Source organism: Dendrobates tinctorius, unplaced genomic scaffold (genome assembly GCF_039654945.1).
Source record: "Dendrobates tinctorius isolate UK_male_01 unplaced genomic scaffold, ASM3965494v1 ptg000020l, whole genome shotgun sequence".
Classification (NCBI taxonomy): domain Eukaryota; kingdom Metazoa; phylum Chordata; class Amphibia; order Anura; family Dendrobatidae; genus Dendrobates; species Dendrobates tinctorius.
This window is the reverse complement of record NW_027361688.1, coordinates 31,710,552-31,735,038: the sequence shown is the minus strand read 5'-3', so window position 1 is coordinate 31,735,038 and position 24,487 is coordinate 31,710,552. Positions and strand designations below refer to the sequence as shown.

At 45.3% G+C, this 24,487-nt stretch overlaps 3 protein-coding genes and 1 long non-coding RNA gene across 8 annotated transcripts in view; 1 reads left to right on the top strand and 3 right to left on the bottom strand.

The window, feature by feature from the left end:
* Window positions 1–24,487, top strand: part of LOC141083607 (uncharacterized) — a 255,010-nt gene that overhangs the window by 22,595 nt on the left and 207,928 nt on the right. The gene's annotated exons all lie outside the window — the stretch shown is intronic.
* On the bottom strand, window positions 1,357–4,015 carry LOC141083603 (uncharacterized). 2 transcript variants are annotated; one of them, XM_073567945.1, is made up of 3 exons: window positions 3,146–4,015; window positions 2,816–2,975; window positions 1,357–2,697 (listed from the first exon to the last, which is right to left on the bottom strand). In XM_073567945.1, the coding sequence occupies exons 2-3, from the start codon at window positions 2,944–2,946 to the stop codon at window positions 1,674–1,676; spliced, it is 1,155 nt and encodes a 384-aa protein (XP_073424046.1). In that variant the 5' UTR covers window positions 2,947–2,975; window positions 3,146–4,015; the 3' UTR covers window positions 1,357–1,673. The 2 variants fall into 2 exon arrangements, with proteins under 2 accessions (XP_073424046.1, XP_073424045.1); XM_073567944.1 differs by having other exon boundaries at window positions 1,358–2,697; window positions 2,816–4,015.
* LOC141083694 (uncharacterized) lies at window positions 3,212–20,308 on the bottom strand. The gene is made up of 6 exons (XM_073568089.1): window positions 20,146–20,308; window positions 15,115–15,211; window positions 14,350–14,673; window positions 3,633–3,693; window positions 3,480–3,548; window positions 3,212–3,325 (listed from the first exon to the last, which is right to left on the bottom strand). Exons 1-6 carry the CDS (start codon window positions 20,306–20,308, stop codon window positions 3,260–3,262), a joined length of 780 nt encoding a protein of 259 aa, XP_073424190.1. The 3' UTR covers window positions 3,212–3,259.
* LOC141083601 (uncharacterized) lies at window positions 6,206–8,392 on the bottom strand. The gene is made up of 5 exons (XM_073567943.1): window positions 8,342–8,392; window positions 8,068–8,274; window positions 7,572–7,950; window positions 7,339–7,495; window positions 6,206–7,216 (listed from the first exon to the last, which is right to left on the bottom strand). The coding sequence occupies exons 2-5, from the start codon at window positions 8,089–8,091 to the stop codon at window positions 6,220–6,222; spliced, it is 1,557 nt and encodes a 518-aa protein (XP_073424044.1). The 5' UTR covers window positions 8,092–8,274; window positions 8,342–8,392; the 3' UTR covers window positions 6,206–6,219.

Here is a 24,487-nt window from a genome sequence, read left to right as displayed (position 1 = left end):
TCCTTGCTTTTCTGGATTCTGCCATTCCCTGCTGGGGTGAGCTGTATCTCCTTTTGCCTGTTGCTCTGTCTTCAGAATATTCCTGAGTACTGACATAGCTTTTTTGAAGCCTAGCGTCTTCAGGGCCTTTTTTACTGTCAGTTTGTTGGCTCTTATTTTCATAGGGTTTTTCACGGATTGCAGACAGCAGCCTTCCTGTCCTTTCCTATCTAAGCTAGCGTGTGCCCCATCTTTGCTCAGTCTATCTTTCTGTCTGTGTTTTGTTCTTTCTTCTTGCTTCACCGTCATTATATGTGGGGGGCTGCCTTTTGCTTTGGGGTCTGCTCTGGGGCAGTTTAGATTTCCCTTTCTGTCTTTAGGCTATGTAGTCCTCCGGCTGTGATCGAGGGGCCTAGGGCATCGTAGGAGCCCCCCACGGCTACTGCTAGTTGTGTTGATAGGTTCAGGGGTCTGCAATCCGATAGCTGCCAACTTCTCTGGTTTTCTGGACTTAGCTAGCATTTCTATTTTTGCCTCCTACGGTGACTCATTCATAACACTCTCCAGTCTATGTTCAAAAAGGCAGATTGCAGCGACGGTGGAGGTAATACAACTAGTGTTTATATCACCTGGCCTGATGTTACAAACAGTGATTTTAGGATGCACTATCATCCTTCATTCTTTATTACACTAGACCATGTGAGTATAAATAGTAATTGGAGTATCTCCACTGTCGCTTCAGTATGCACGCAGACTGGAGAGATGATAAAGGTTTGTACAACTTCTACAATCCCCTGGCCTGGTGTCATGCTGAAGTGAGGATGCCTAAAAAACGCATCATCACTTCAGAATTTTATGACACCTGGGCAGGTGAATACACATATGAGTTAACCTCCAGCATCTCTCCAGTGTGCGTGCAATACATAATGCAGACTGAAGCGACGCTGCAGATGACAACTCATAGGTATACTCATCAGGCAAGGTGTGCTAAATAATTATGATACCAGACCAGGGTATTGTAGATATGACGTGTATTTTCTCCATCATCTCTTCAGTCTATTCACCACAGACTGAATAGATGATGTGGTTAATTACAAGGTATATCTAAAATCCCCTGGCCTTGTGTCCCAAAGAGTGAAATGATGATGGTCTAAACACACCATCATCAATTCACTCTTTATGATACCTGGCAAGGTGAGAATAGATATGCCTTGCACTAACCACCATCCTATATTCAGTCTGACAAATATTCGCAGACTGAAGAGACTGGTGGTGAAAATACAAGTCATATATTTGTGTTTTTGACAACACATACCTCCAGGACTGACACCAGAAACATGTGTCAGTATTGGAGCTATGTGGTGGCAAAAACACAAAGTGTATGGTGCAGTGTGTGTAGACGGCGAAATACACAATAACCAAACAGTATTAGGTGAAAACAAAAGGACATTTACTTAAAAAAAAAATGCAATTTACTTTGAGCGATGTTTGGGGGAAGATAGTGGCAACTTGGGGGTGTGGAGGGACGAGGAATGGCTTACAGAAGAGGAAGGGGTTCTAGGGGAAGGGGCGACGAAAGTAGTGGGGGAAGAGAGCTCAGGGATGGAACTGGAGGCATGGAGTGGGTTAGACACAGTGTGAGGTGAGGGGGAGGGAGTATGAGTTTTTCTCTTTTTGTGGGCACTTTTATGTTTTCAGTGGCCCATCTCTGTTGTCTCCTGCCTGGAGCGCCTGGTGCTGGTGGACCTACTGGAGCTGGGGGATCTCCTGGAGCTGGGGGACCTCCTGGCAGGTTCGGCAGCTGCTGCGGCATGCTGGTAGTGGTGATGGAGGTCCTGCCAGGGTCCGTGGTTGCAAATAATGAGTGTGGGTCCCCCCAGCTGCTGCTGCTGCTGCTCGGTGTTGGAGGTGGTGGTGCTGGTCCAGGCAGGAGTGGTTGCAGTGGTGGTCCAAGCAGGAGTGGTGGCAGTTGTGGTCAAGGCAGGAGTGGTGGCAGTGGTGGTCCAAGCAGGAGTGGTGGCAGTGGTGGTCCAGGCAGGAGCAGCACTTGCCATGGTGGTGGCGGTGGAGTGTCCAGCTGCACTCGGCCTTGGGGTAGTGCAATGGTGTCCGGCATGGCTTGGAATGCAGGTGGCCGTGCAGTGGTATGCAGCAGAAGTCGGTAGTGAGGTGGAGCGAGTCAATGGTGGCACAGTTGGAAATGCCACCACTGGCTGCTGTACGTATTGACTCTGCTGCATAGCCTGCATGTAAGCAGTGTTGCAGGCCTGTATCACATTCAGCTGGAGATCAGGACTAAGGTGTTCCACCATGCCCCGTTCAATTTGGGTAAAGAAATAGTGCGCTGGTCTGTTGGGGTCGGCTTCCAGACGGGCAAGGCGACGGTCGACTGCCTGGAAGCGTGTTTCCATTAGGGTAAAATTGTTTTCCAGTCTGTCTGACAGCTCCTTGAGGTCATTCTGAAAGACCGAGCTAAAGTGAAGGAACTCGGGCATGACGGTCCTGTCCGTGGCCTTCTGCCGCTGACTGGAAGTACCCGCAAAACCAGTGGCAGAGACCTGGGACAGGGGAACACCTGACATACCAGCTTCCTGGTCTTCAGCTGTCTGTGGTGCCGACCCGCAAGCTGCTTCTTGGCTGTCGGATGGCTGGGACGGGTCCGAGGCAGCTCGATGAAGGACCGCTCCAGGACCAGGTTGCAGGGTGCTGCTCCAGGTGCTGTGAAAAGAAAAGAAAAACATTAGTATCATGCATTTACAATAGTTAAAGCGCCAACTCCTTTGGAATAGAAAAGCACAGAGTAAAACACAATCCAATAGAACACCAAAATACTTACGCTCTGGTGGCAAGTACCGGTCTTAAGAAGGCCAACGCCCGATGGTATCTGTATTTGGGTGAGGTCCTTGCCGCAGCACCACTGGGAACCCGGCTCTCCTGACGGACATCCCTGTTGAAGCGGTCCTTCATCGAGCGCCAACGGGTTTTGATTTTGTTCACTGTGGGAAAAAAAAAAATTTAGACAATGCACTGTAGGTCGGGAAAACACAAATGTGTGTGATGCTAGAAACTCGCAGGAGTTACTATCATCACACACAGTTGTGTGATCCCGGCCAAGGTCACTGCCACATCACACAGCATTGAAATACTTTCAAAATTCCTTGCGGACCCGTGGAGAGGCGCTGTCCCAGCCATCCATCAGCGCTGTGGCCACCTCATTCCAGAGCCGCCGGATCACCACGTTGTCTGAGTGCAGTGGATCACAGCTGTCCCACAACGGGACTCACTCCTGGACCAAACTGATGAGTGCCTCATTGTCCAGGGCGAATTCTTCATCCCGTTGTGGAGCCTAGAAAAGAAAGAAAAACATTAATCTTGTAAAGATTTGGAAATGAAAAAGATAGAAAACAGAAAAGAAGCAAAATTGAAGAGGAAAAACAGGCCAGAAAAAAGGGAAATAAAAAAGTTAAAAAAAAGAGTACGATCAGTCAGTCTATACTTACACGCCGTCTCCCCGCCTGCACTTGGACTGACTGCTCCTGCTGTTCTTCCGCTGATATGGACGATGAGGTCTGAAAAAGAAAAAAAATTAATTTGCCACATTTGTAGATGCGACAGCGATTACTTACCAATCAGTAGGGCAGGAAGGTACTCACTACACTCTCCGCTTGTGTCAGTTCACCAGGGCCCGGTGTAAATTCCTCTCCAGAAGACATGCTGCAATAAAAAAAGAGACATAAGTACATAATAAAATGAGAAAAAAGGACAGGCTGACATTAGGTTTAATACATTATTCCAGTTGATGCTTTTCTCTTGAAGGCTGTAGGATGCTTTTCTCCTTCGTCTCATTGGGGGACACAGAGACTGTGAGTGTATGCTACTGCCGTCTGGAGGCTGACACTAGGTATGCAAAAAACAAGTTAGCTCCTTCGCCGCATACACCCTCGCCCTGATAGCGGGCGGAAACCAGTTTTTTGCTTAGTGTCTTAGGCTACTTTCACACATCAGTTTTTGTGCATCAGGCGCGATGCGGCGCCGTGCGGCATTGCCGGATCCGGCATAACATGTGAAAAAACTGATGCACCGGTTCCGGTTTTTTACCGGATCCGGTCAACGGATTATGCCGGATCCGGCAAAAAAACGGAACCGGTGCATCAGTTTTTATCAGTTTTTCCATCCGTTTTGTCCGTTTTTTTGCCGGATCCGGTTTTTAAAAAAACGCCCAAAAGCCACCATTGGCTACTAGCATTTACAGAAAATCCTATATATACCTTGGTATACACCCTGTTGAGAGGTTGTTGTTTTGGAGCAAGATGGAAGCCATTATTGGGAACATCGCTCAGGCTTACATTGATTTCACTTTTGAGGCCAATTCTTTGGCAGCAATTGTCATGGCGAAGGAGCGACAAAGGCAGCGTATCATGCGTCTGCGCCGACGTCGTTTCTGGATTCACCCTATAACTGCACAGAGGCTGACACTGGGAGTGTTTGCAACGTTATATCTGTCGTTGCGAGGAAATCCAGAGAAGTTTTTTCATTATACGAGGATGAAAGTGGAAACTTTTGATTTTTTGCTGGACAGGGTTGGAGAACTGATCCGGAGACGTGACACCTACTGCCGCTTCTCCATCTCACCACCGGAGCGTTTGATGGTCACTCTCCGGTAAGCAATTGTTATTCTTTGTCCTTCAAAGCAGACTTCAGTATACTGGAAATGTGTCTCCTCCTGTGTTGTTGCAGTTATTTTGCATTAATTATTTTTTTAACTTTTCCCACAGATTCCTTGCAACAGGCGAATCGCTTTCGTCGCTACAGTACCAGTATAGGATTGGGATTTCATCATTATCAGGTATCATCAAGTACACATGACGCGCATTGTGGGACAGTCTACATGAAGAGTTTATCCCACAGCCCACAACAGAGAGGTGGCTCGAAATAGCTGACCAATTTTACAGCATCTGTCAGTTTCCGAATTGCCTGGGTGCAGTTGATGGCAAGCACATCAGGATCACTAAACCAGCAGGATCGGGATCTGAGTTTTTTAATTATAAAAAATATTTCTCAATAGTCCTGATGGCGATTGCAGACGCCAAGTACAAATTAATTGCAGTGGATATTGGGGCCTATGGACGCTCCAATGACTCACAAGTTTTTAAAATTTCAGCAATGGGACGTAATTTGTACGGAAACACATTCCAATTCCCACCTCCAAGACCGCTTCCTCAAACTTCTGGGCCACCACTGCCATTTGTCTGCGTAGGTGATGAAGCGTTTCAACTGTCAGAACACCTGCTGAAGCCGTACACAAGCAGAGACTTGACACCAACAAAAAGAGTGTTCAACTATCGCCTGACACGAGCATGGCGGATGGTGGAGTGTTCGTTTGGAATTCTTACCGCTAAATGGAGAGTACTGTTGACCGCAATTAACTTGAAAACAGAAAATGTGGATGAGGTGGTAAAAGCATGTGTTGTGCTACACAATTTGGTTATTAGTAAGGAACAGATTGCCATCGAAGACAATGATGTTGAAACCACATTGCATGATTATCGCAGTGTTAATGTGCGAAGTACTCTAGCAGTGTCCAGAATGAGGGACACATTTGCCGAGTACTTTATGTCACCTGAAGGTAGAGTTGAATGGCAGGATGACATGGTTTGAGATGTTAAAACCAATTTTTAACCTTGTTGTACCAAACCATTTCTGTGGTTTAAGTTACTGTACCTTGTTAGCTTCAATTTTGGTAAAGTATTAGTACCTTTGTATCAGTATTCTATATTGTTTTACTACCTATTTTTTGTACCAAAATATTCCCATTTTTTAAATTCCTGACAAAGCTCTTTTAAAATTGAACAAAAATTATCATTTAGTAAAAAACTTTCTACTAAATCATGTAGTTTTGGTGTGTAGAAAATAATATAGGGGCTATAAAGCGGTATCCAAGGACCTTCCACAGTACTGCCCACCAGCAGGCCTCCCCCCACCGTCACACACGTACGTTACTCATACATGTTCTTGTACACACACTCCCATACATTCACATACTCACACACACCTACTCTCGCACAATCACTCACACACACACACTCATTGAGTTTTATACATCGACATGTTATATAACAGTAAAACAAACAAAAACATTTGATAGACTGAAAAAAATTTTTTATTTTTATCAGCTTTAGCTGGAATTTTTTCTTTTATATATTTGTAATAAAACTTTTTTATTGGTAACAACAAAACACATTAAAGATTGGTGTAATGTGTAGCGGAAATAGTATTGGAGGGGCTCTCAGTTTGGACCACTTCAACAGGGGTGTTGTGGGAGGATGTAGTTTGTGAGGGGTCAGATAGCAAAGGACAAGGTATAGGAATGGAGAAAGAAGGTGAAGGGGTGGATAAAGCTGATGAAGGGGTGGAGAAAACAATAGACGGGGGGGAAACTAAACTGTGGGTGAAGGACGCTTGAATTTGGGATGTGGAAGGAGACTGGATGTATTGGGAAGGGAGTGTAGGTTGGGAAGGGAGTGTAGGTTGGGAAGGGAGTGGAGGCACGGATGCAGTTGGGAACTGGTACGGGGAAGCAGACTGGAAAGGGGCAGGAGGTTGGTACTGGGTAAAATGGTATGGTACAGGAGGGGTAGGAGGGACCGGGCCTGGAGCAACTACTGGGCCTGTTGGAGGGGCTGCTGATGTCACCTGTGCTAAGGCCACCTGGCAGGCTTGCATTACATGTAGCTGCTGTTCAGGAGTTAGGTTGTCCAGCCGCTCAATCACAGCTTTGAAAAAAGAATGATGCGGCGCTTTATTTGCATCTAGATGCATCCTTTCAACACGCGTGCCTAAATCAAGCACCTCTCTAGTAACAAGATTGAACCCAGCAGACATTTGCTGGGTCATGACTTTCATAGTGTTTTGAAAGGATGCATGTAGATTCATAAACTCTGCAGCCAACTGCTTTTCCTGACCCCGCTGACGCAGCCGCCCAGAACTCAAAGGTGTTCTATAGAGGGCAGCTGTGTCAGAGGGGTGAGGTAAAGGAAAGCCTACCTCGTCAACAGCAGCTTCATGTAATGAAGCCTGCACAGATGCTCCAGCAGAGGTGGATGGGGCTGAGGGTTCACACACAAGGGAAGGCAGGGAGGGTGCAGAGGGGTTGGGTATGTTGTGGTCCATGGTGACGGCCTCCTGGGGGATCGCTCCAGAAGGGTTCAATGCAGGCTCCCGCGTGCTGCTGAAGGTGCTGTTGAAAAAAGTAGAAAAAAATAGACATTAATATCATGATATTCATTAGCCCTGGCTGCCAAAAAAAAGATTACACATTTGACCATTTTTTATTTAGTCACTTCTGGTAGGAATGTTTACCTTCTTGTCACCATAGTTGATCTCAGGAATGACAGGGCCTCAGAATACTTATAGCGGCTCCTGCGTCCTCTTGATCCGCTGGGAGCCTGCATCTCTTTGTTGAACTCCTTCTTGAAGCGATCCCGCATTGACCGCCACCGCAACTGAACTCTTTCCCCTGAAAATTGAAAACACAAAATGATTAGGATCAAGCATAATACATCCGGAAACATTACTGAAATGTGAATACTTACGCTGTTCTTTCTGTGCCCGAGAATGGAGTTCCTCCCAGTTAGATACCACAGCATGGCACACTTCCTCCCAGAGTCGTCTAGTAACACTAGCATCTGCATGGAAGCGGTCCGCCATATTCCAGAGCGGCTCACGATCTCTCACCATATCAATCAAGAGGTCCACATCAATAGCCACATCCTCACTGTCGGAATCGTGAGCACGCTGTGAAGCCTGTTTAAAGACAAAAAAGGTAAACATAACAATCACAGCATTATGTACAAACCTTATAAAAGTCCTAAAAAAAAAAATCCTTACTCTATGGCGACCGCCCCGGCGTGGTTGCCGACGACTCTGGGAGGCACTTTGAGGAACTCTCGGACGAGCCACAGATTCAGAAGCCTATAATGAAAAAAAAAAAGAAGAAAAGGAAAATTAAATGCTGTTATGTTGATCTTGTTTTTAGGTCCAGTGATGTGTAAGAACATGTTTTAGTGCAATTAATGCAAAGATACTTACATGCGGGGAGCCCACTCCAGGCATTTCTCCGCTACGCCCGTCTCCTTCTGAGAGACCCTCTGGTTCAGCTTCCTATTAAACAAGAATGCATATATAGGGTTATGTGTACCAAGAATGTTCTGGCAATAATAATAAAAAAAAAAAATACCTATTTTCGCTGGCGATGTGAGGGAGGGCTCCCAGAAGAAGACATGTCTGGCTGAAATTCTGTAATGAAAACAATTGTTACCTACAACACTAACCATATTCAAAGCTTTCAGGCCTGTATACTTACAATATGGGTTGCAAATTAGGATTTTGCAGTAGTGTCCTGGGCAAGTTCCTCCAGTCCCTTTCCCCTGCTGTCACCCCTCACCTAACTAAAATATTTAACCTTTCTCTCTCTTCTGGTATTTTTCCCTCCTCATTTAAGCATGCCATCGTACATCCACTACTTAAAAAACCATCCCTCGACCAAAACTGTGCCGCTAACTATAGACCTGTCTCTAATCTTCCCTTCATCTCTAAACTCCTGGAACGCCTGGTCCACTCCCGTCTTATCCGCTATCTCTCAGAAAACTCTGTTCTCGACCCTCTCCAATCCGGTTTCCGCTCTTTACACTCCACTGAAACTGCCCTCACAAAAGTCTCTAATGATCTGCTAACAGCTAAATCAAATGGTCATTACTCCATGCTAATTCTCTTGGATCTCTCTGCAGCATTTGACACTGTGGATCATCAGCTCCTCCTCACTATGCTCCATTCCATTGGCCTCAAGGACACCGTTCTCTCCTGGTTCTCCTCCTATCTCTCCGACCGCTCCTTTACTGTTTCTTTTGCCGGTTCCTCCTCCTCTCACCTTCCCCTTACTGTTGGGGTTCCTCAAGGATCGGTTCTAGGCCCCCTCCTCTTCTCCTTGTACACTGCCCCTATTGGTCAAACAATCAGTAGATTTGGTTTCCAGTACCATCTCTATGCTGATGACACCCAATTATACGCTTCTTCTCCTGACATCACGCCAGCCTTTCTAGAAAACACTGGCGATTATCTAAACGCTGTGTCTAATATCATGTCCTCACTATATCTGAAACTGAACCTGTCAAAGACTGAACTCCTTGTGTTTCCTCCCGCTACTAATGTACCTACACCCGACATTGCCATTTCCGTGTGTGGTTCCACTATTACTCCCCAGCAACATGCCCGCTGTCTTGGGGTCATACTTGATTCCGAGCTTTCCTTTGCCCCCCACATTCGATCACTGGCTCGCTCTTGTCATCTGCACCTCAAAAACATTTCTAGAATTCGACCTTTTCTTACTTTTGACTCTGCAAAAACTCTTACTGTTTCTCTTATTCATTCTCGTCTCGACTATTGTAACTCTCTTCTAATCGGTCTCCCTCTTACCAAACTCTCCCCTCTCCAATCTGTCTTGAATGCTGCAGCCAGGATCATATTCCTCACCAATCGTTACACCGATGCCTCTACCTTGTGCCAGTCATTACACTGGCTACCCATCCACTCCAGAATTCAGTATAAACTTATTACCCTCACCCACAAAGCCCTCCATGGCTCAGCACCACCCTACATCTCCTCCCTTGTTTCAGTATACCACCCTACCCGCGCCCTCCGTTCTGCTGATGACCTGAGGTTAGTATCCTCAATAGTCAGAACCTCCCACTCCCGTCTCCAAGACTTTACACGTGCCGCGCCAATTCTTTGGAATGCACTTCCCAGGTCAATACGATTAGTCCCCAATCCCCACAATTTTAAGCGTGTCCTGAAAACGCATTTATTCAGACTGGCCTATCGCCTCAACACATTAACCTAACCTATCCCTGTGTGGCAGAGCCAAAAGTTTTACCATAACCAGGTTCCCAGCATCATGTTCCCACATGCTTTATGCATCCATTAGCCCTCTGTGTCTGTACTGTTACACACTTAACATTATGGCTGGTCCATACAATCAGGGCAACTGTTACCACCCACCTTTCGTGTCTACCTCTTTCCTCATAGACTGTAAGCTTGCGAGCAGGGCCCTCACTCCTCTTGGTATTTGTTATAATCTACTGTATGTGATTATTGTTATGCTGTAATGTCTATTGTCTGTACAAATCCCCTCTGAAATGTAAAGTGCTGCGGAATATGTCGGCGCTATAAAAATAAAATTTATTATTATTATTATGAAAAAAGCACGATGTAGTTTAGATTTGTGCTGTGTGCAACATTTATTTTTACAATCAAACAAAACAACAAAAATAGTAAAAAATAAGATTTTTTGAATTCCACTCTCACCACGCTATAAAATGCAGCTTGGACAACAAACCATCGCAAAATTACTATGTATATACTCGTGTATAAGCCACACCGGCCCAAAAATTGGGAACACATAAGCCCAGTGTGTAACCCATACACTATGGCCCCATATGCTGTTCCATAGAATATGCCCCCATATGCCAAAAGAAAACAAAAAACCTATTGTGGGTCCATCGCCCCTGTCTGCCACTTGTGTCAGTGACTTTTCATCCAGCAGAGGGGGACACGCACTTCTCACATCAACGCACCCACTGAGGATGCAGCAGAGACCGCAGTGAGCAGCAATGGACCCAGGAAAGGTGGATATCACTATGCTTGCAATGCACAGATTCAGGAATGGTAACGTTACCACTGAAGACAGGAAGGGAGACAGTGGAGAAGCAAGCAAGGCTACAGATATGACAGCAGGATGATCTGTGACACCCCTGCTCCCCCTCTGACCCACAGGGAGATGACCCGTGTATAAGCCAAGAGGGGGACTTTTAGCACCAAAAATGGGCCTAACATCTTGGCATATACACGAGTATATACAGTACCTCCCCCTACAGTATTTACACATAAATTCACACACCCACCCACGCAAACTACTTCACACTGTCCTTCATAATTAGAATCCCCCCCACACTGATGACCACACCTGAAACTTTTTAAAAACAATAGTACAATGTATGAACAACATACAAGTGTGTGTGTGTACTGTATATATACATATACATGCTGGGCAGGCAGCAGCAGGTACAGCATGGGACTCCAGCGTGGTGGCTAGCAGTGACAGCAGTGATGGGGGTTCTGCGGCTGAGGGTTCCAGTGGCGGTTGTGGGGGTCATGGTGGTGACAAGTTTATCTGGGAAGGCGGCAAGACAGTCGCTGGCTGTGACGGGGATGGGTGCGCAGGTATCGGCAGTCACACAGACAAAACGAAAACCTATGCTTGCAAGAAAATTTTTATACTCACACTCAAACTCCTGCTCGCTGGAGGTCCAATAGTGGATGGCTGTCAAAAATCCAGTTGGTTGCTGGATATCTGTATGGCTGGTGTATATGTGGCAGAATCCAGTGGCTGTGTGTCTCCAGTAGCTCTTTCTCCTCTGTATTAAGGGTGATTAATGCCCTCTCTCTACCTTTCCTATAGGGTGGGTGGAGATTGGCAGGTGTTTTTCCCCAAATTTGATACTTTTTGGAGCATGCTCAGTGCAAAAACCGGATCCGGCGCCGGAATCAGGCAAAAACCGGATGCCGCCGGATCCGGCGAACATAGACTACCATTATAAAAAAAGCCGGATCCGGCGTCTTCCGGTTTTTTACCGCAGACAAAAAACGTTACATGTAACGTTTTTTCCAGACGCCCGACCGGCTGTTTTTGCCGGATCCAGCAAAAACCGGATACGCCGCATAGGCATCCGGCGCAATGCGGCAATAATGAAACTCTATGGGGAAAAAAACGGATCCAGTGGCAACAGGTGCCGGATCCGGTTTTCACACTTTTCGCCGCATCGCGCCTGATGCACAAAAACTGATGTGTGAAAGTAGCCTTATGGAGGCACACGCAGTCTGGATCTCTCCAGGCGATTTTTTTTTAGTTTACCGTGAAGATGAGACAGGGGCGACGGATCCTATAGAAAGGGTCCGATCTCTCTAAACCAACAACGGGCGAGCACGCGTTGAGTATTGCCTCCGCGTATCCTTTCCCGCACCGAGGGACATATCTGGGACTTTCTATTTTTTCTTTGTTTTTTATTTTATGAAGATAAGAGGGGCAACGCATCCTATTGAAAGGATCCGATTTCCCCAAACCAGCAACGGGCGACCACGTGCGAGTGTCCCTCCACGTTTCCTTTCCCGCGACGTGGGACATTATGCCAGACTTAGCCCTGTCCACCCCTAGGTATTGAAACCATGGGCTTGCACAGAGACACAAGACTAGTCTGTGCGGCCCCCCATTGCTCCACCAACGCACGACGGCGGTGCTGCATGGCGGCAGACGGTCCCTCTCCTCGCCCCTGCAAAGGCGGTCGGAGCTAGGGTGCCTGCACCGTCTTAAACAGAAGTACCTCAGGTATGAGCTGGAGCGCACCCCCGGGTGGAGGGCCCTGGGCAGCGTTTTCGGAGCCGGGGAAGTCAGGGGCGGAGGAGGAGCTATTCGGCTGGGGGGGGGAGACAATAGCCCGGGTAGTAAGATGGCATTACTTCCTTCCCCCCCTTCCTTCTCTTCCTCCCTCCCTCCGCTCCTCTAACCTGGTTCGCGCCTCCCTCCGGGTACTGGCGTGGTCCGGGAGAAGTGGAGGGAGCTGCCAGCCGGCATGGCCGAGGTAGCGGTCCGCCGGCGTACCAAGCGGGCCGACCGGCTCTAATTTAGCCCGCGGCTTCGGCCTGGGCCGCGGACGGAAGTTCCGCCCTGGGCGCAACGTCATTTCCGGCGCCACCCCCCATCACCAGGGCGGGCGCCAGATAAAATTGAGGCCCCGGTGGCAAGGCAGGGTAGGCCGCGATAAGAGAAGAATCGCAGCTTACCCAGGAGTGAGGCAGGCGAACTGCAGAAGCACGGGGAGAGACACGCACGAGCGGGTAAGTGCGACCCCGTCCCGGAGCCACACTAAGGCACTACAGGGTTACCCTCCTCCTCCCCCCCCCCCGAACCTTAAAAGGATTTTTTGTGTGTGGCCTACGCAAGCAGTATGCCTGGAAAAGGAAAAACGCACACGTTCCTTTATGCTGCATGCATTTCCTGTAGGGTTATGTTCCCACGAGCGCAGACTATTAAGTTATGTGAAGCATGCGACTCCGAACCCTCCCAGGAGCCCTCCCCTGCGACAGAGCCCAGGGGTCTGGATCCCCCAGAATGGGCGGTATCACTCTCTCGGTCCATGGTTTCGCTCACGAAGGTGATTGAGATCCTTCAGGCCCCGGATAGGGTTAGAGACGACGGCTCGCCTGTTTGGGAGGGGTCATCAACCTCACAAGAGCCTCCAGCCTGCAGGGGCCGCACACTCTCTAGGCAGACGCACAGGAAAAGAGCCCATACTGCGTCTCCAGGCCCCTCCGGTGCCTCAGCATCCGGGAGTGCGGCATCTCGCTCACCATCACCATTTTCTGGGAGCGAGCAGAGTTCAGGTGATGACTGGGAAGAATCCTTGGACCTGGATACCCCGGGGTACCGGGAGACGGTAGACAGTCTTATTGAAGGGATCAATCAGACTCTGGGTATTGAGGATGATGTCTCCCTAACCGCAGGTCATAAGGTATCCTTTAAGAAGACCAGGAGACCACATAGAGTGTTTAGCACTCATCCTGAGTTCGAGGACATAGTGCAGCGGCACAGGGAACGTCCAGACAAACGTTTTTCAGGACAAAAAACGCTGGAAACGAGATATCCGCTCGCATCAGAGCTCTGTAAGAAATGGGCGGAATCTCCGGTATTGGATCCCCCAGTGTCACGCCTGGCCTCAAGGTCCTTGTTGTCAGTACCTAGTGGTTCTTCCATTAAGGACCCCACGGATCGACTCATAGAAGGTTTAGCTCGCTCGGTTTATGAGGCATCGGGATCAGCGCTCTTTCCTTCTTTTGCGGCAACGTGGGTAGCCAAAGCCATGATGTCATGGTCAGATTCTTTGAAAAAGGTCCTACAGGATAGAGAATTGCCGACGGAAGTGGCTGAGGTAGCAAGTCAGATCGCGATGGCGGGTGACTATTTAATTAATGCATCCTTGGATGCGGCTAATGGCGCGGCACTAGCGGCAGCAAATGCAATCGCCATTAGGAGAGCCTTGTGGTTAAGGCTATGGCGGGCTGATTCGATTTCTAAGAAGTCTTTGACTTCCCTGCCTTTTCAGGGTAATCGGCTATTTGTGGAGAAATTAGACAAGCTCAATTCAGATGCTACAGGGGGAAAAAGCAGCTTCCTTCCACAACAGACGGCAGTAGCATACACCCACAGTCTCTGTGTCCCCCAATGAGCGTCTTGGAGAAAAGGATTTTACGGTGAGTACTCACAAAAATCCATGTTTCTCTTGCAGGCTGTAGAATGCTTTTCTCTTGCAGGCTGTAGGATGCTTTTCTCTTGCAGGCTGTAGGATGCTTTTCTCTTGCAGGCTGTAGGATGCTTCTCTCTTGCAGGCTGTAGGATGCTTTTCTCTTGCAGGCTGTAGGATGCTTTTCTCTTGCAGGCTGTAGGATGCTTCTCTCTTGCAGGCTGTAGGATGCTTCTCTCTTGCAGGCTGTAGGATGCTTCTCTCTTGCAGGCTGTAGGATGCTTCTCTCTTGCAGGCTGTAGGATGCTTCTCTCTTGCAGGCTGTAGGATGCTTCTCTCTTGCAGGCTGTAGAGTAGTGGACTGCCAGTGCCAACACCTTCTTTTTATATACACTGCTCCCCAAACAAAGTTTCTTTGTGTAGGGGGTGGTTTAAACCAGTGTCTAGACAAGTTAATTAAAAAAAAGCATGCGTTCGAAAACGCAGGCGTGCGCATGTCGATGCGCACGCTTGCGTTTCCATAGACTGTAATGTGTTGTTTTGACGCATTCCGTGCGCAAGCGAACGCATGCGTTTTTTTAACAACTTTGGGTGGACACAAAAATGCAACAAGTTGCGTCCGGCGCGTCTAGTCGCACACCTGAAAAAAACGCATGCGCACAAAATCGCACACAAACGTGTGCAAACGCAAGACCCTGCGCACGCCATGTTAAACATAGGTGCGCATGACACATGCGATCGGATGCGCACGATGCGCTGCGCAAAAAAACGCTAATGTGAAACCAACCTAAATCGCATATTAATAGCAATATAAAAAAGCGTAAATGTTGAACTGAGGCCAAAGCCTCTGTGGTTGGCATTCACATGGATTTCTATGCCAAAGCCTGAATGAAAGATACAATAGAAATTCATAAAATCCAAAGCAAAAGCCCAAATTTGGCCCCGCAGTAAAACAACTCATCAGTTTGCTGCAGTCACGTTGTGGGTGCCCAATGGGGGTCACTGAGGGAAGCCCTGTCGACCAGTTCAATGCAATGGTCACTCATCACCATGTCATTTAAAAGGTTAACCAGCTGGGAATCGAGCATGATCCGACGGGCATCGAGCGGAACCCACCTGAAAATAAATGCTAAAAGAAAGCAAAATTGGCACATGTAAAAACCATAAATGTTGAACATTGGTTTTTAGCTAGTGGATTTTTTATTGGGTTTTCCAAGCCACTTTTCTTTCAGCGTCCTCTAAGTAAAGTGTGTTTTTATTTTTTTGCTTTTTTTTTCCGCTACTTTAGGAAACTCTCATGTTTTTGTATTTGGAGATTTTTTTGTAGGAGTTTTTCCATTCCTAAATTGTTTATGAATAATTTTTAAAATTTGGGGATTTTGCAACGTTTTGATTGGACGGCGCCTTGTATGGAGCAGATTCCATTAGGATCCGCTTGAAAGAAGTGATATACGCTTTTGTTTTTGCTTTTTTTTTTTTTTATCTCTATACGTTTTTGAAAATGTTTTCAGGAATAAAAAATCTTCTCATATGACTTCCCATAGAATTGAATAATAAATGTTGTGTAGAAGTTTGTAGTGGATTTGCAGTAAAAAATAAAAATAAAATGTGTGAATATAGCCTTGGGGACATTTTGGTGAGGTTTTGAAGAAGATTTTGAGAGTTTTCGCTCAGTTTCTGTTTTAAAAAATTCTCAAAAGCCCTCAGTATGAGCATACCTTTCAGGCTGACACATCAGGGGTTTTTTTTTGGTACATGTCCTATTATTTTGACTGATTGAAAATGGATCATGGCCTGTTTTTTTTTTGTTATTGATCGATTATTTAGAAAAATAAGACAAGCCCTACTTTGATCCGTTTTGTGTACCAAGAGTAGGATAGGAGAAATGTTTTTGTTATTTTTCATACAAAAAAAAAAATGGTTGCATCAAAAGATTGCAAAAAACTCACCGATGGACCACAGATTAGACTGGCACGTGGACCATTTTTCACGTGTGAGGAAAAACAACCCGCACGATTTTGGCATCCCTCGCTTTTTTGCCTTTATTAGAGACTTGTTGCCATAGAACACATAATTTATGTGTTTAACACACATTACGGTACAGAACGTACCTAGCGGAGATGTTTTGTCATCTCTAATGGTGACTCCTTTGTGTTCTCTTCACCCTGAGGCTATGGGGAAATCCGTGTTCAACCTTCTCGAAATCGAGTTTCCTCATTTTATCAGGTAATTATGTAGTTCAAGCCCTTCCATAAAAAGCCAAGTATGGCGAGTAGTTTCAAAATGTATTATTAGCAATCTATTAATATCATGACATTATCCAGATCTCCTTTATCTAATGATGGTGATATTATCCTGGGAAGCAAATGTAATTATTGTTGCTTCACCGCAGGCACCACACCAGAAGATATGTTATACGGCTTTTGTGCAGGCAGAGGTCCAAAATTCTGTATTAAAGAGGTTTTCCGGGACTTTTACATCGATCAATCTGATCGGTAGGGGTGCGACATTCTGCACCCCCACCGACTGCATATATCTTTAGATAGGTCATTAATAACTGATTGGTGGGAGTGCGACACCGGGCACCCCACCAATCCACCTGCTCAGTTGTGGAGCTGCACAGTACATCTCTGTTGACTGTATAGTGGCCGCGGCCAGGTACTCGATTCAATTCAATAAGGGGGAGATGCAGTACCCGAGCGTGGCCACTATTCTGTCGAAAGCAGTGCAGCTCCGTTACAGACCAGTTCCAGCCACCACTGAAATCGGGAACAGCTGATCAGTGGGGGGTGCCGATTGTCTCACCCTCACCAATCAGACAATTATGACCTATCCTAAGGCTAAGTGTGGTAACCTCATGTTGTGTACATCAGAAGGTTGGGCTCCTGGTGGTCTATAATGCGTCTCATGGTGGCCCAGCTTTCTGTCATAATGAGTCTCCTTCCCTCCTCAATTACACACAAAGTTTTATATAAAAGGAAAATAGATATAACAATGGGAGATAGTTTTTTTTCTGCGCCAGATATGTATCAGACAGTTTAAGATGAGCTCCTGGACATAGGGCCGATGGCGAATCCCAAATTTGCACACATCGTAAAAGGTATTCTGGAGAATGATGTTATACACATACAGTAGGTAATTGGTGTTCAAGTTTACACTCATATTTGAAGATTAACTCATATATGTGGACAGGCAGATCTCTATGGGACACTGGTTTCATCAAAGCAGTGTATTCCTTCCATAGGGCTGAGCTATGCTTCTGCTTTGAGGCAGTTTTTTGTCTCAGAGGTGTAATCTTCCTAATATGAAGGCTGTCAGTTCACCTTCTTTTATTGGTCCCTTTTAGATCCAGCAGTCAGGGGGAGGAAACTCCTTCTTCAATCTTCCTTCTTCTTGCTCCACTCTTATAATGGCTCATCCCTTACACCCAACGCAGTTCTTGCTACCCTACAGGAGTTACCTCCAGACTTTGGCTGACAGGGAGTTTGTTACAGCTCTTTCCAGAAGCTACTGAATACCAAGCAGAGCCGAGTCACATTAACAAACCTCTGTTTTTATGCTGCCTGTCAGCAGTTCCTACAATATGTTACAACATACAGTTTACACAGAAATCACACTATTCATCCGGTATCCCATGGACATGGCCACTTTATGGGGTACCACATAGGCAATGTAAAAGTCCCGACAATCCCTTTAGTTTAGATTCTTTAAAACAACTGATTCGGACATCATTTTTTTTCTTGCATGTTCTATCTTTGTTTTTCATGGCCAGACCACATACTCATTCCTAGTTATTCTTCAGCAGCAGCAGCCCCAGTGGGAATTCTCTCCTCCTCAAAGGTGATATCAATCAAATTAAAGGGGTTGTCCACTACTCGGACAACTCCTTGTCAATTACAATATTCCCCCATAAAAAATTTTGAACATGATGGACCTAGGACTTTTTTCAACCTATGTAACTATGAGTAGAAAAACTAGACTTATACTCACCTCCGGTGCCAGGTCTCGCGGGGCTTGCACTAATCAGTAACCGCTAATGTACCAAACAGAGGGTCGGCGACATGGGTACGAAGTGCAGATGGACAAAGCAAAGATGTGGTCAGACAATCAGAGGTCAGTGTAGGCAGTACATGTTCAATATACGTAGCTGAGGTCAGGAGCGGAGAGATCAGGATAAACAAGTAGGCTAGCCGGGTCAGAAAACAGGAGAGACAATGCAAGAAAGCACCTCACAGAAAACTAGACAGGAACTGAACTAGAACCTTAGATCAGGCAAGGAGTGGTGGGAGTAGTCGCCTAATAAACCCCCTACTGCTTGGGGTTAAGTTCCTGCAGAATCTGGACGTGTCTCCCTATAGCAAGGAGGAGATTCATCAACAGCAGGAGGATACAGCAATGTTGGAAATGCTGTAAGAGGCAGCTCAGCAAGACAGCCCGACACTGGGGAGTGCAGAGCGGTGACCGCAGTGCATAGGGTAGCGCAACGTGACAAGTTGAACAGGGACATGAGCTTTCTGGATGATTTAACCATTTTCTCCAGAGAGCAATTCCTTGTTAGATAGTGCATATGCATAAATATAGCAGATCTTTTCCTCCCCCTATATGGACAGACATTCCTAACAGAGTGAGGTGCTCATAAATGAGTCAGATGGCCAAAGGGATTTGGTCTCTTACAGATGCATTACTAGGGTTTAATCTCTGAGGGATAAGAGCAGTACAGAGAACATTGCTTAATTTTTACCTATCCATCCAAAGTTGAGCTGTTAGGGTCAAGTCAAACTATGTGATGACAGTATCCTACATTAATTGCCAGGAAGACACCTGTACTATAGCCCTTCAAATCAAAGTGGAACCAATTGTTTCTTGAGCAGAAAGCAACCTTTAGCAGCTGTTAGCTGAGCACATCAGAGAAAGCTCCAACATTCTAGCGGACTACACTGTTTGCACAATTGGGCAATTTGTATTTTTGATGATTATATTATTAACAACTACAGAGCTGTCAATCAATCCAAAAGGTTCCACTCCATCCATGGAGTCTGTCAGTTTCTTAATCTGTTGACTATCAACTTTTTTTTCAACCACAGCCTCCAGGACACTGTTGAGAGAGGTGACTGTTCCCTTTTGTCATGGTATCTGGAATTTTGGTCTGACAAGTGAAGGGTTAATGGTTGGAGCCTCTCTTTGGTCTCAGGGAGGGTATTTATGACCACAGGCGAGCAACCTTCCCTGTCGTTTATACTTCATACTTGAGTGTGTCCGACCCTGCCTTTACTAAGTGCCTCTCGCCTGTTTCCGTGTTTGTGGTGTGTATGACCTGGTCTGGATTTTGGTTTTTGTCTCTTGGCTTCCTGATTTGGTACCGTCCTGCTCGACCCGTGTTCTGACCTTTGGCTCCCCTTGACTACTCTCTGACTTTCTGATTTTGTACTGTGCAGCCCGACCCGTGTCTGACCTCCTGCTTCCCTGACCATTCTTGCTCTGCCTGACTCTGTACCGCATTGATTCTCCTGTGTATGACTTCTGGATTGCCTGACTATCGCTACTGTATAAACCCCTGGCTCTCTGAGCCCTCTGCCTGTCACTTCAGCGTCCCTGCGATAAGCTCCGCCCCCTCTGACGTCACAGGTCACGTGGTGCTAGGTCCTGCAGCCTCTGAGTGCTTCTGCAAGCGCTCCGCCCCCTCCACAGGTCCTGCGACCTCCCAAGCTGTGCTCCTGCACTGGTTCCTCTGACAGCCCCGTGGTCTGAGTTCCTTCCCCAACGCCGGGACCGCTGACCAGTCACACTACACTCCTGCAGATAAGGGTAAGCGTGATACCTTTCACCTTAAACTCCCGTTTAAGAAGGGTCCACAAGTTCTCTATAGGGTTTAGGTCAAGTGAGGAAGGGACCATTATTCTTTCATCTATAAGGCCTTTACTGGCAGCCAAGCAGTAGAGACTTTTATGCTGCAGTGGTGCATTGTCCTGCATAAAAATCATGGCTTCTTTAAAGATTCAGACATCTTCCTGTGCCAGTGCTTAAAGGGAATCTGTCACCCCTTTTTTGAGATATCATATAATGATATCATTCAATTGTGTGTCACATAAGGATTCTCTTAGTACTTTTGCTTCCCCCTGACCCCGCACCTTTCATGCATAAATACCTTGTTTATATCGGTTCAGATGTATGTAAACTGCCGCTGTCCGGTCTCCTGGGCGGGGCTTATTCACTTGCTCCCCCCTCCCTGTCTTGCTCTACGCATTTCTTCTTGTGTAGAGCAAGACAGGGAGGGGGGAGCAGTTGAATAAGCCCCGTCAAGAGTCACTCTCATCTCATCAATCCATAAGACCTTTGAAAAATTTTTCTTCAGATATTTCTTGGCCCAGTCTCGACATTTCTACTTCTGTGTTTTGCTCAGTTCTGGTCGGGTTTCCACCTTCTGTACCTTGGCCAGGTCTCTGACAACTAAACACCTTGTACTTCTGGGCCTCCAGGAAGGTTGTCGTTCTGGAATATGACAGCACTAGAGGATAATGACTTCCTGGTATCTTCATGTTTGATCCTTCTCAAATCTTTGGCATCTTCTCAACATATCTTGTGCGACTCTTGACATTTTGCAACAAAACTGTGGTGGTTCTTGGATTACGTCTCAATATCTTAGCAATTTCAAGAGTGATGCATCCTAAAATTTTTATATATTAATAAATATTTGAGATATTAATAAAAACCATGTTCACAACACATTTGTTAAAATAAAGAAGTGTACATTAGGCCTCTTTCACACTTCCGTTTTTTACAATCAGTCACAATCCGCCAGGTTTTAAAAAAAACGGATCCTCAATTTTCTTTTGAGGATCCGTTTTTTCCCCCATTGACTTACATTAATGGCGGATTGTGACTGATTGCCGTCCGTTACATCCGTTTTTTTTGAGGATCCGCCAAAAGTTGCTGTCCGTCACCATCCTCAAAGATTTCAAAACGGAGCTTGCAACATTTTTTTTTCTGGCGGATCCTCCAGAGACTGATTTAACCCGAAATTTTTTCTGGGTGCCGGTCTCTCTCTCTCTCTCTCTCTCTCTCTCTCTCCCAGCGTTTTCTTTCATTTTCAGGATCCGTCTAAAAACGGATCCTGTGGCATCCGTTCACATCAGTTCACAACGGATCCGCTTCTTTGCCTTTTTGGCGGATTTTAACTGATGCAAAAAAAACTGAAGTGTGAAAGAGGCCTTACAATACCACATTTATGATGAGGAAGTTGCAGTTTTGTGTTCATCCGATGTGGGTAGATGATTCTATGGTGACGTGCCAAATATATGTTAGTGTGTATATACTGTATATAAACATGGAAATCCTTGAAATGTCCAGGTTTTTTTTTAAGACTTATTGGTAAAAGCACAGTAAATGCAACATATCATTGTCATACCTATAAAGCCAAGTGTTCTGTGTCAGAAATTCTGTAAAACAATAAGGAAATATAAGAGAGCATTTCATAATTTAGTGGAAACATAGATGGCAAAAGAAAAAAGGAAGTACATGTACCATATGTATGACACATACATACAGTACATGGAGCCCAAGTGATCTGTTAGTCCATATGGGTGCAGAGGGAGCACATTTTTTCCAACAGTATGCTTAACCCCTTCACTGCCCAGCCAATTTTCTCAGTTGTGACCACTGTCACTTTATTAGTTTATATCTTTGTGTTTCAATATTTTTTATTAATTTTAGAATTTTTTGAGGGAAGGGGAAAAGGGTACAGAACAAAACGAAGGGATTAGGGTAGGGAAAACATAATCCCTGTAAAGACAGGGATACCCCACAAAGTGGGGAATTAGACAGGCAAACATACGTGTTGTACAAGTAGTGTAACAAATCGCAAAGCAAATTGTATGCTATTCAACTCTAAGTACCTATGTCTGTAAGAATGTACTAATCAATTTTTGCTTTTTTTGCAAAAAACCTGTAGGAAGAAAGGATTACAATACAAATGCAAAGATCAATATACTTATAATAGCCGTCAGAAAAAAAAAACAGTACACATATTGTGTTAAATTTTACACAATTGTGGTAGCTCAAAAAAAAAAAAAAGATCAATACACGTATTATATTCCTGATACTTCAGAAAAAATTTTAAATAGCTAGGTACGTTATATATATCATAGATACCGCTATACCTAAAAAAAAATCATATTAAATTGAATATAAAGAATATGAAAGCCTGTCCTGTCCGGGACATCCAGTGATGTCCCTAGGACTGAGCGGAGGCAAAAAATTGGTTCTTTCAAAAAAAAACTATATAAAAGTGGAAAATATTTCTTTATACAATTCTATATGTAACTCTAGATTGAACAGCAACAAATAAATTACAAGACCATCAGCCAAGAGGAAGATCCGATTTCGACGTTGAAAGTCTCGGGACAACCTTTTGAGTACTTATTCCAGCGCACTCGAGGAAGTCCTTTCCCTCATCCGGAGAAGAAATAGGAATCACTCTTGATGCATATTTTACTTGAAGAGTTGAAGAAAGAGTCCAGGTGTATGGTATCTCAGCTCGCCGGAGTTCACGTGTGGTGTGTGCAAACGCTTTCCTTTTTTTGTAAAGTCTCTCTTGAAAGGTCCTTGAGGAAGATCAGATGACTGTATTTGGAAGATAGAAATCTTGGCTCTTTTGAAATACTCAGGAGCGCACTTCTTATCCAGTTGGGGTAAAAGGATACAATTATATCACTTGTTAAGCCCTGCGGCAGAGAGGGCGGCCTTCGTATCCTAAACGCTCTCTCAACCAAACATCTCTCATTAATGTCAGGGATCAAGTGAGAGATCATCGAGGATATATAATCTTTTAATTGAGAAGAGTGTATTGACTCAGAAATCCCTCTGATCTTGACATTATTTTTTCTTTTAAAGTCCTCGAAGTTAGCCATATGAATTTCTAGAGAAGCAATATCTTTTCGAATCTTATCTAATGAATCTGTTAATGTAGGGGAAATATGAACATCTCTATGTTGCGTTATTTCGCATTTTTTATTATTAGAGGGGATCTTCATTTTCCGACCACAAAGAGGACCATCAGAGACTCTAGACGAGGTTGAATGGGTGTCGTCGGTCAAAATCATTAATGTATCACTAAAAAGTCTTTTTATGAAAGCCTCAGAGGCTTTGGATTTATTTAATTGCTTAAGGTCAATGTTTTTAAGAGTGGGATCACAGGATACATTACAGATGATATCAGCATTATCTTCTTTCCCCAAAAGTTCCACTGATGTAAGAAGAGCTTTAAACGTGCTAACCATAAAGGCCTCTGTTGGATAGTCGTCAGATGCAGGTATCTCGTCTATCAAATTGGAAGAGGATTTTCCATGTTTCCCCTGATCCAATTTAGCTATGTCCAGTTGTTGTAAAGAATTTTCAATAGGCTCTCTGTTTCCCCGTATATCATCAACTCCCAAGTAGGAATTTGTGGATGAAGATTTATCAGAATCATCATTAAAATAATCACTTTTACTGAGTTCAAAAAAATCTGTCCCTTTAAAAATCTTCTCTGAATATACACTCTCCAGTTCTTCTGATAAATAAAGAGAGTCCTCCAATTGATCTGATCTCCCAACCAAAGATTCCGGGTGCTTTGAGGATTTACTTAGGGGTGCCCCTTTAAGTTTTACATTAGCTTGTACCATATATTCTTGGGGATCGGAAGTAGAGCCCCCCTCAACCAACAGTCCCATATGTACTCCACTCTTATCAGCAGAAGGAGCAGGTTTAGTCCCATTTAACTGCAGACCAGACTCACAAGAATTAAAGCATGTAATCAGAGACTGCTGTGATTTTTCCTTGTTATGAACATTCCCTCTATCTTCCCCTCTATTAAATTTGTTATTGCATGGCTTCTCATTACATACATAACTATTTTCCACGCGATCTGTAACTTTAGGGCTCTTATAGGAAGATTTAATAGAGGTACTCCGCTTCATAGTAGGGGATGTAGAAATGAAATGTATGAGTCTGCTTACCCCTTCAGTTGTCTGCTGAACTTTTTCAGACTTTTGTGTACTCCTTTGTCCTGCTTTCTCCTTCCCTGTTGTCATGGCTCTCCCCTCCTGCTCCTGTTCTCCAAAATGCACTCCAGGTGGCTCCCTCTCTGTCCGGAGACCTAGGGATTCCCCAGGCCGGTTCCATGT

Bases quoted from the DNA above. Each gene is read 5' to 3' on its own strand.
- LOC141083603 (XM_073567945.1), bottom strand. From the start codon at position 2,946: ATGAAGGACCGCTTCAACAGGGATGTCCGTCAGGAGAGCCGGGTTCCC. The intron at 2,698-2,815 runs GTAAGTATTTTG...TTCTTTTCACAG, and splicing joins CCGGTACTTGCCACCAGAGC to CACCTGGAGCAGCACCCTGC.
- LOC141083601 (XM_073567943.1), bottom strand. From the start codon at position 8,091: ATGCCTGGAGTGGGCTCCCCGCAT. The intron at 7,951-8,067 runs GTAAGTATCTTT...TTTTCATTATAG, and splicing joins CTGGAGTGGGCTCCCCGCAT to GCTTCTGAATCTGTGGCTCG. The intron at 7,496-7,571 runs GTAAGTATTCAC...TTCAATTTTCAG, and splicing joins TCGGGCACAGAAAGAACAGC to GGGAAAGAGTTCAGTTGCGG.
- LOC141083694 (XM_073568089.1), bottom strand. From the start codon at position 20,308: ATGATTTTTATGCAGGACAATGCACCACTGCAGCATAAAAGTCTCTAC. The intron at 3,694-14,349 runs GTGAGTACTCAC...TTTTTATTGCAG, and splicing joins CAAGAGAAACATGGATTTTT to CATGTCTTCTGGAGAGGAAT. The intron at 3,326-3,479 runs GTAAGTATAGAC...TTTCTTTTCTAG, and splicing joins TGCAGGCGGGGAGACGGCGT to GCTCCACAACGGGATGAAGA.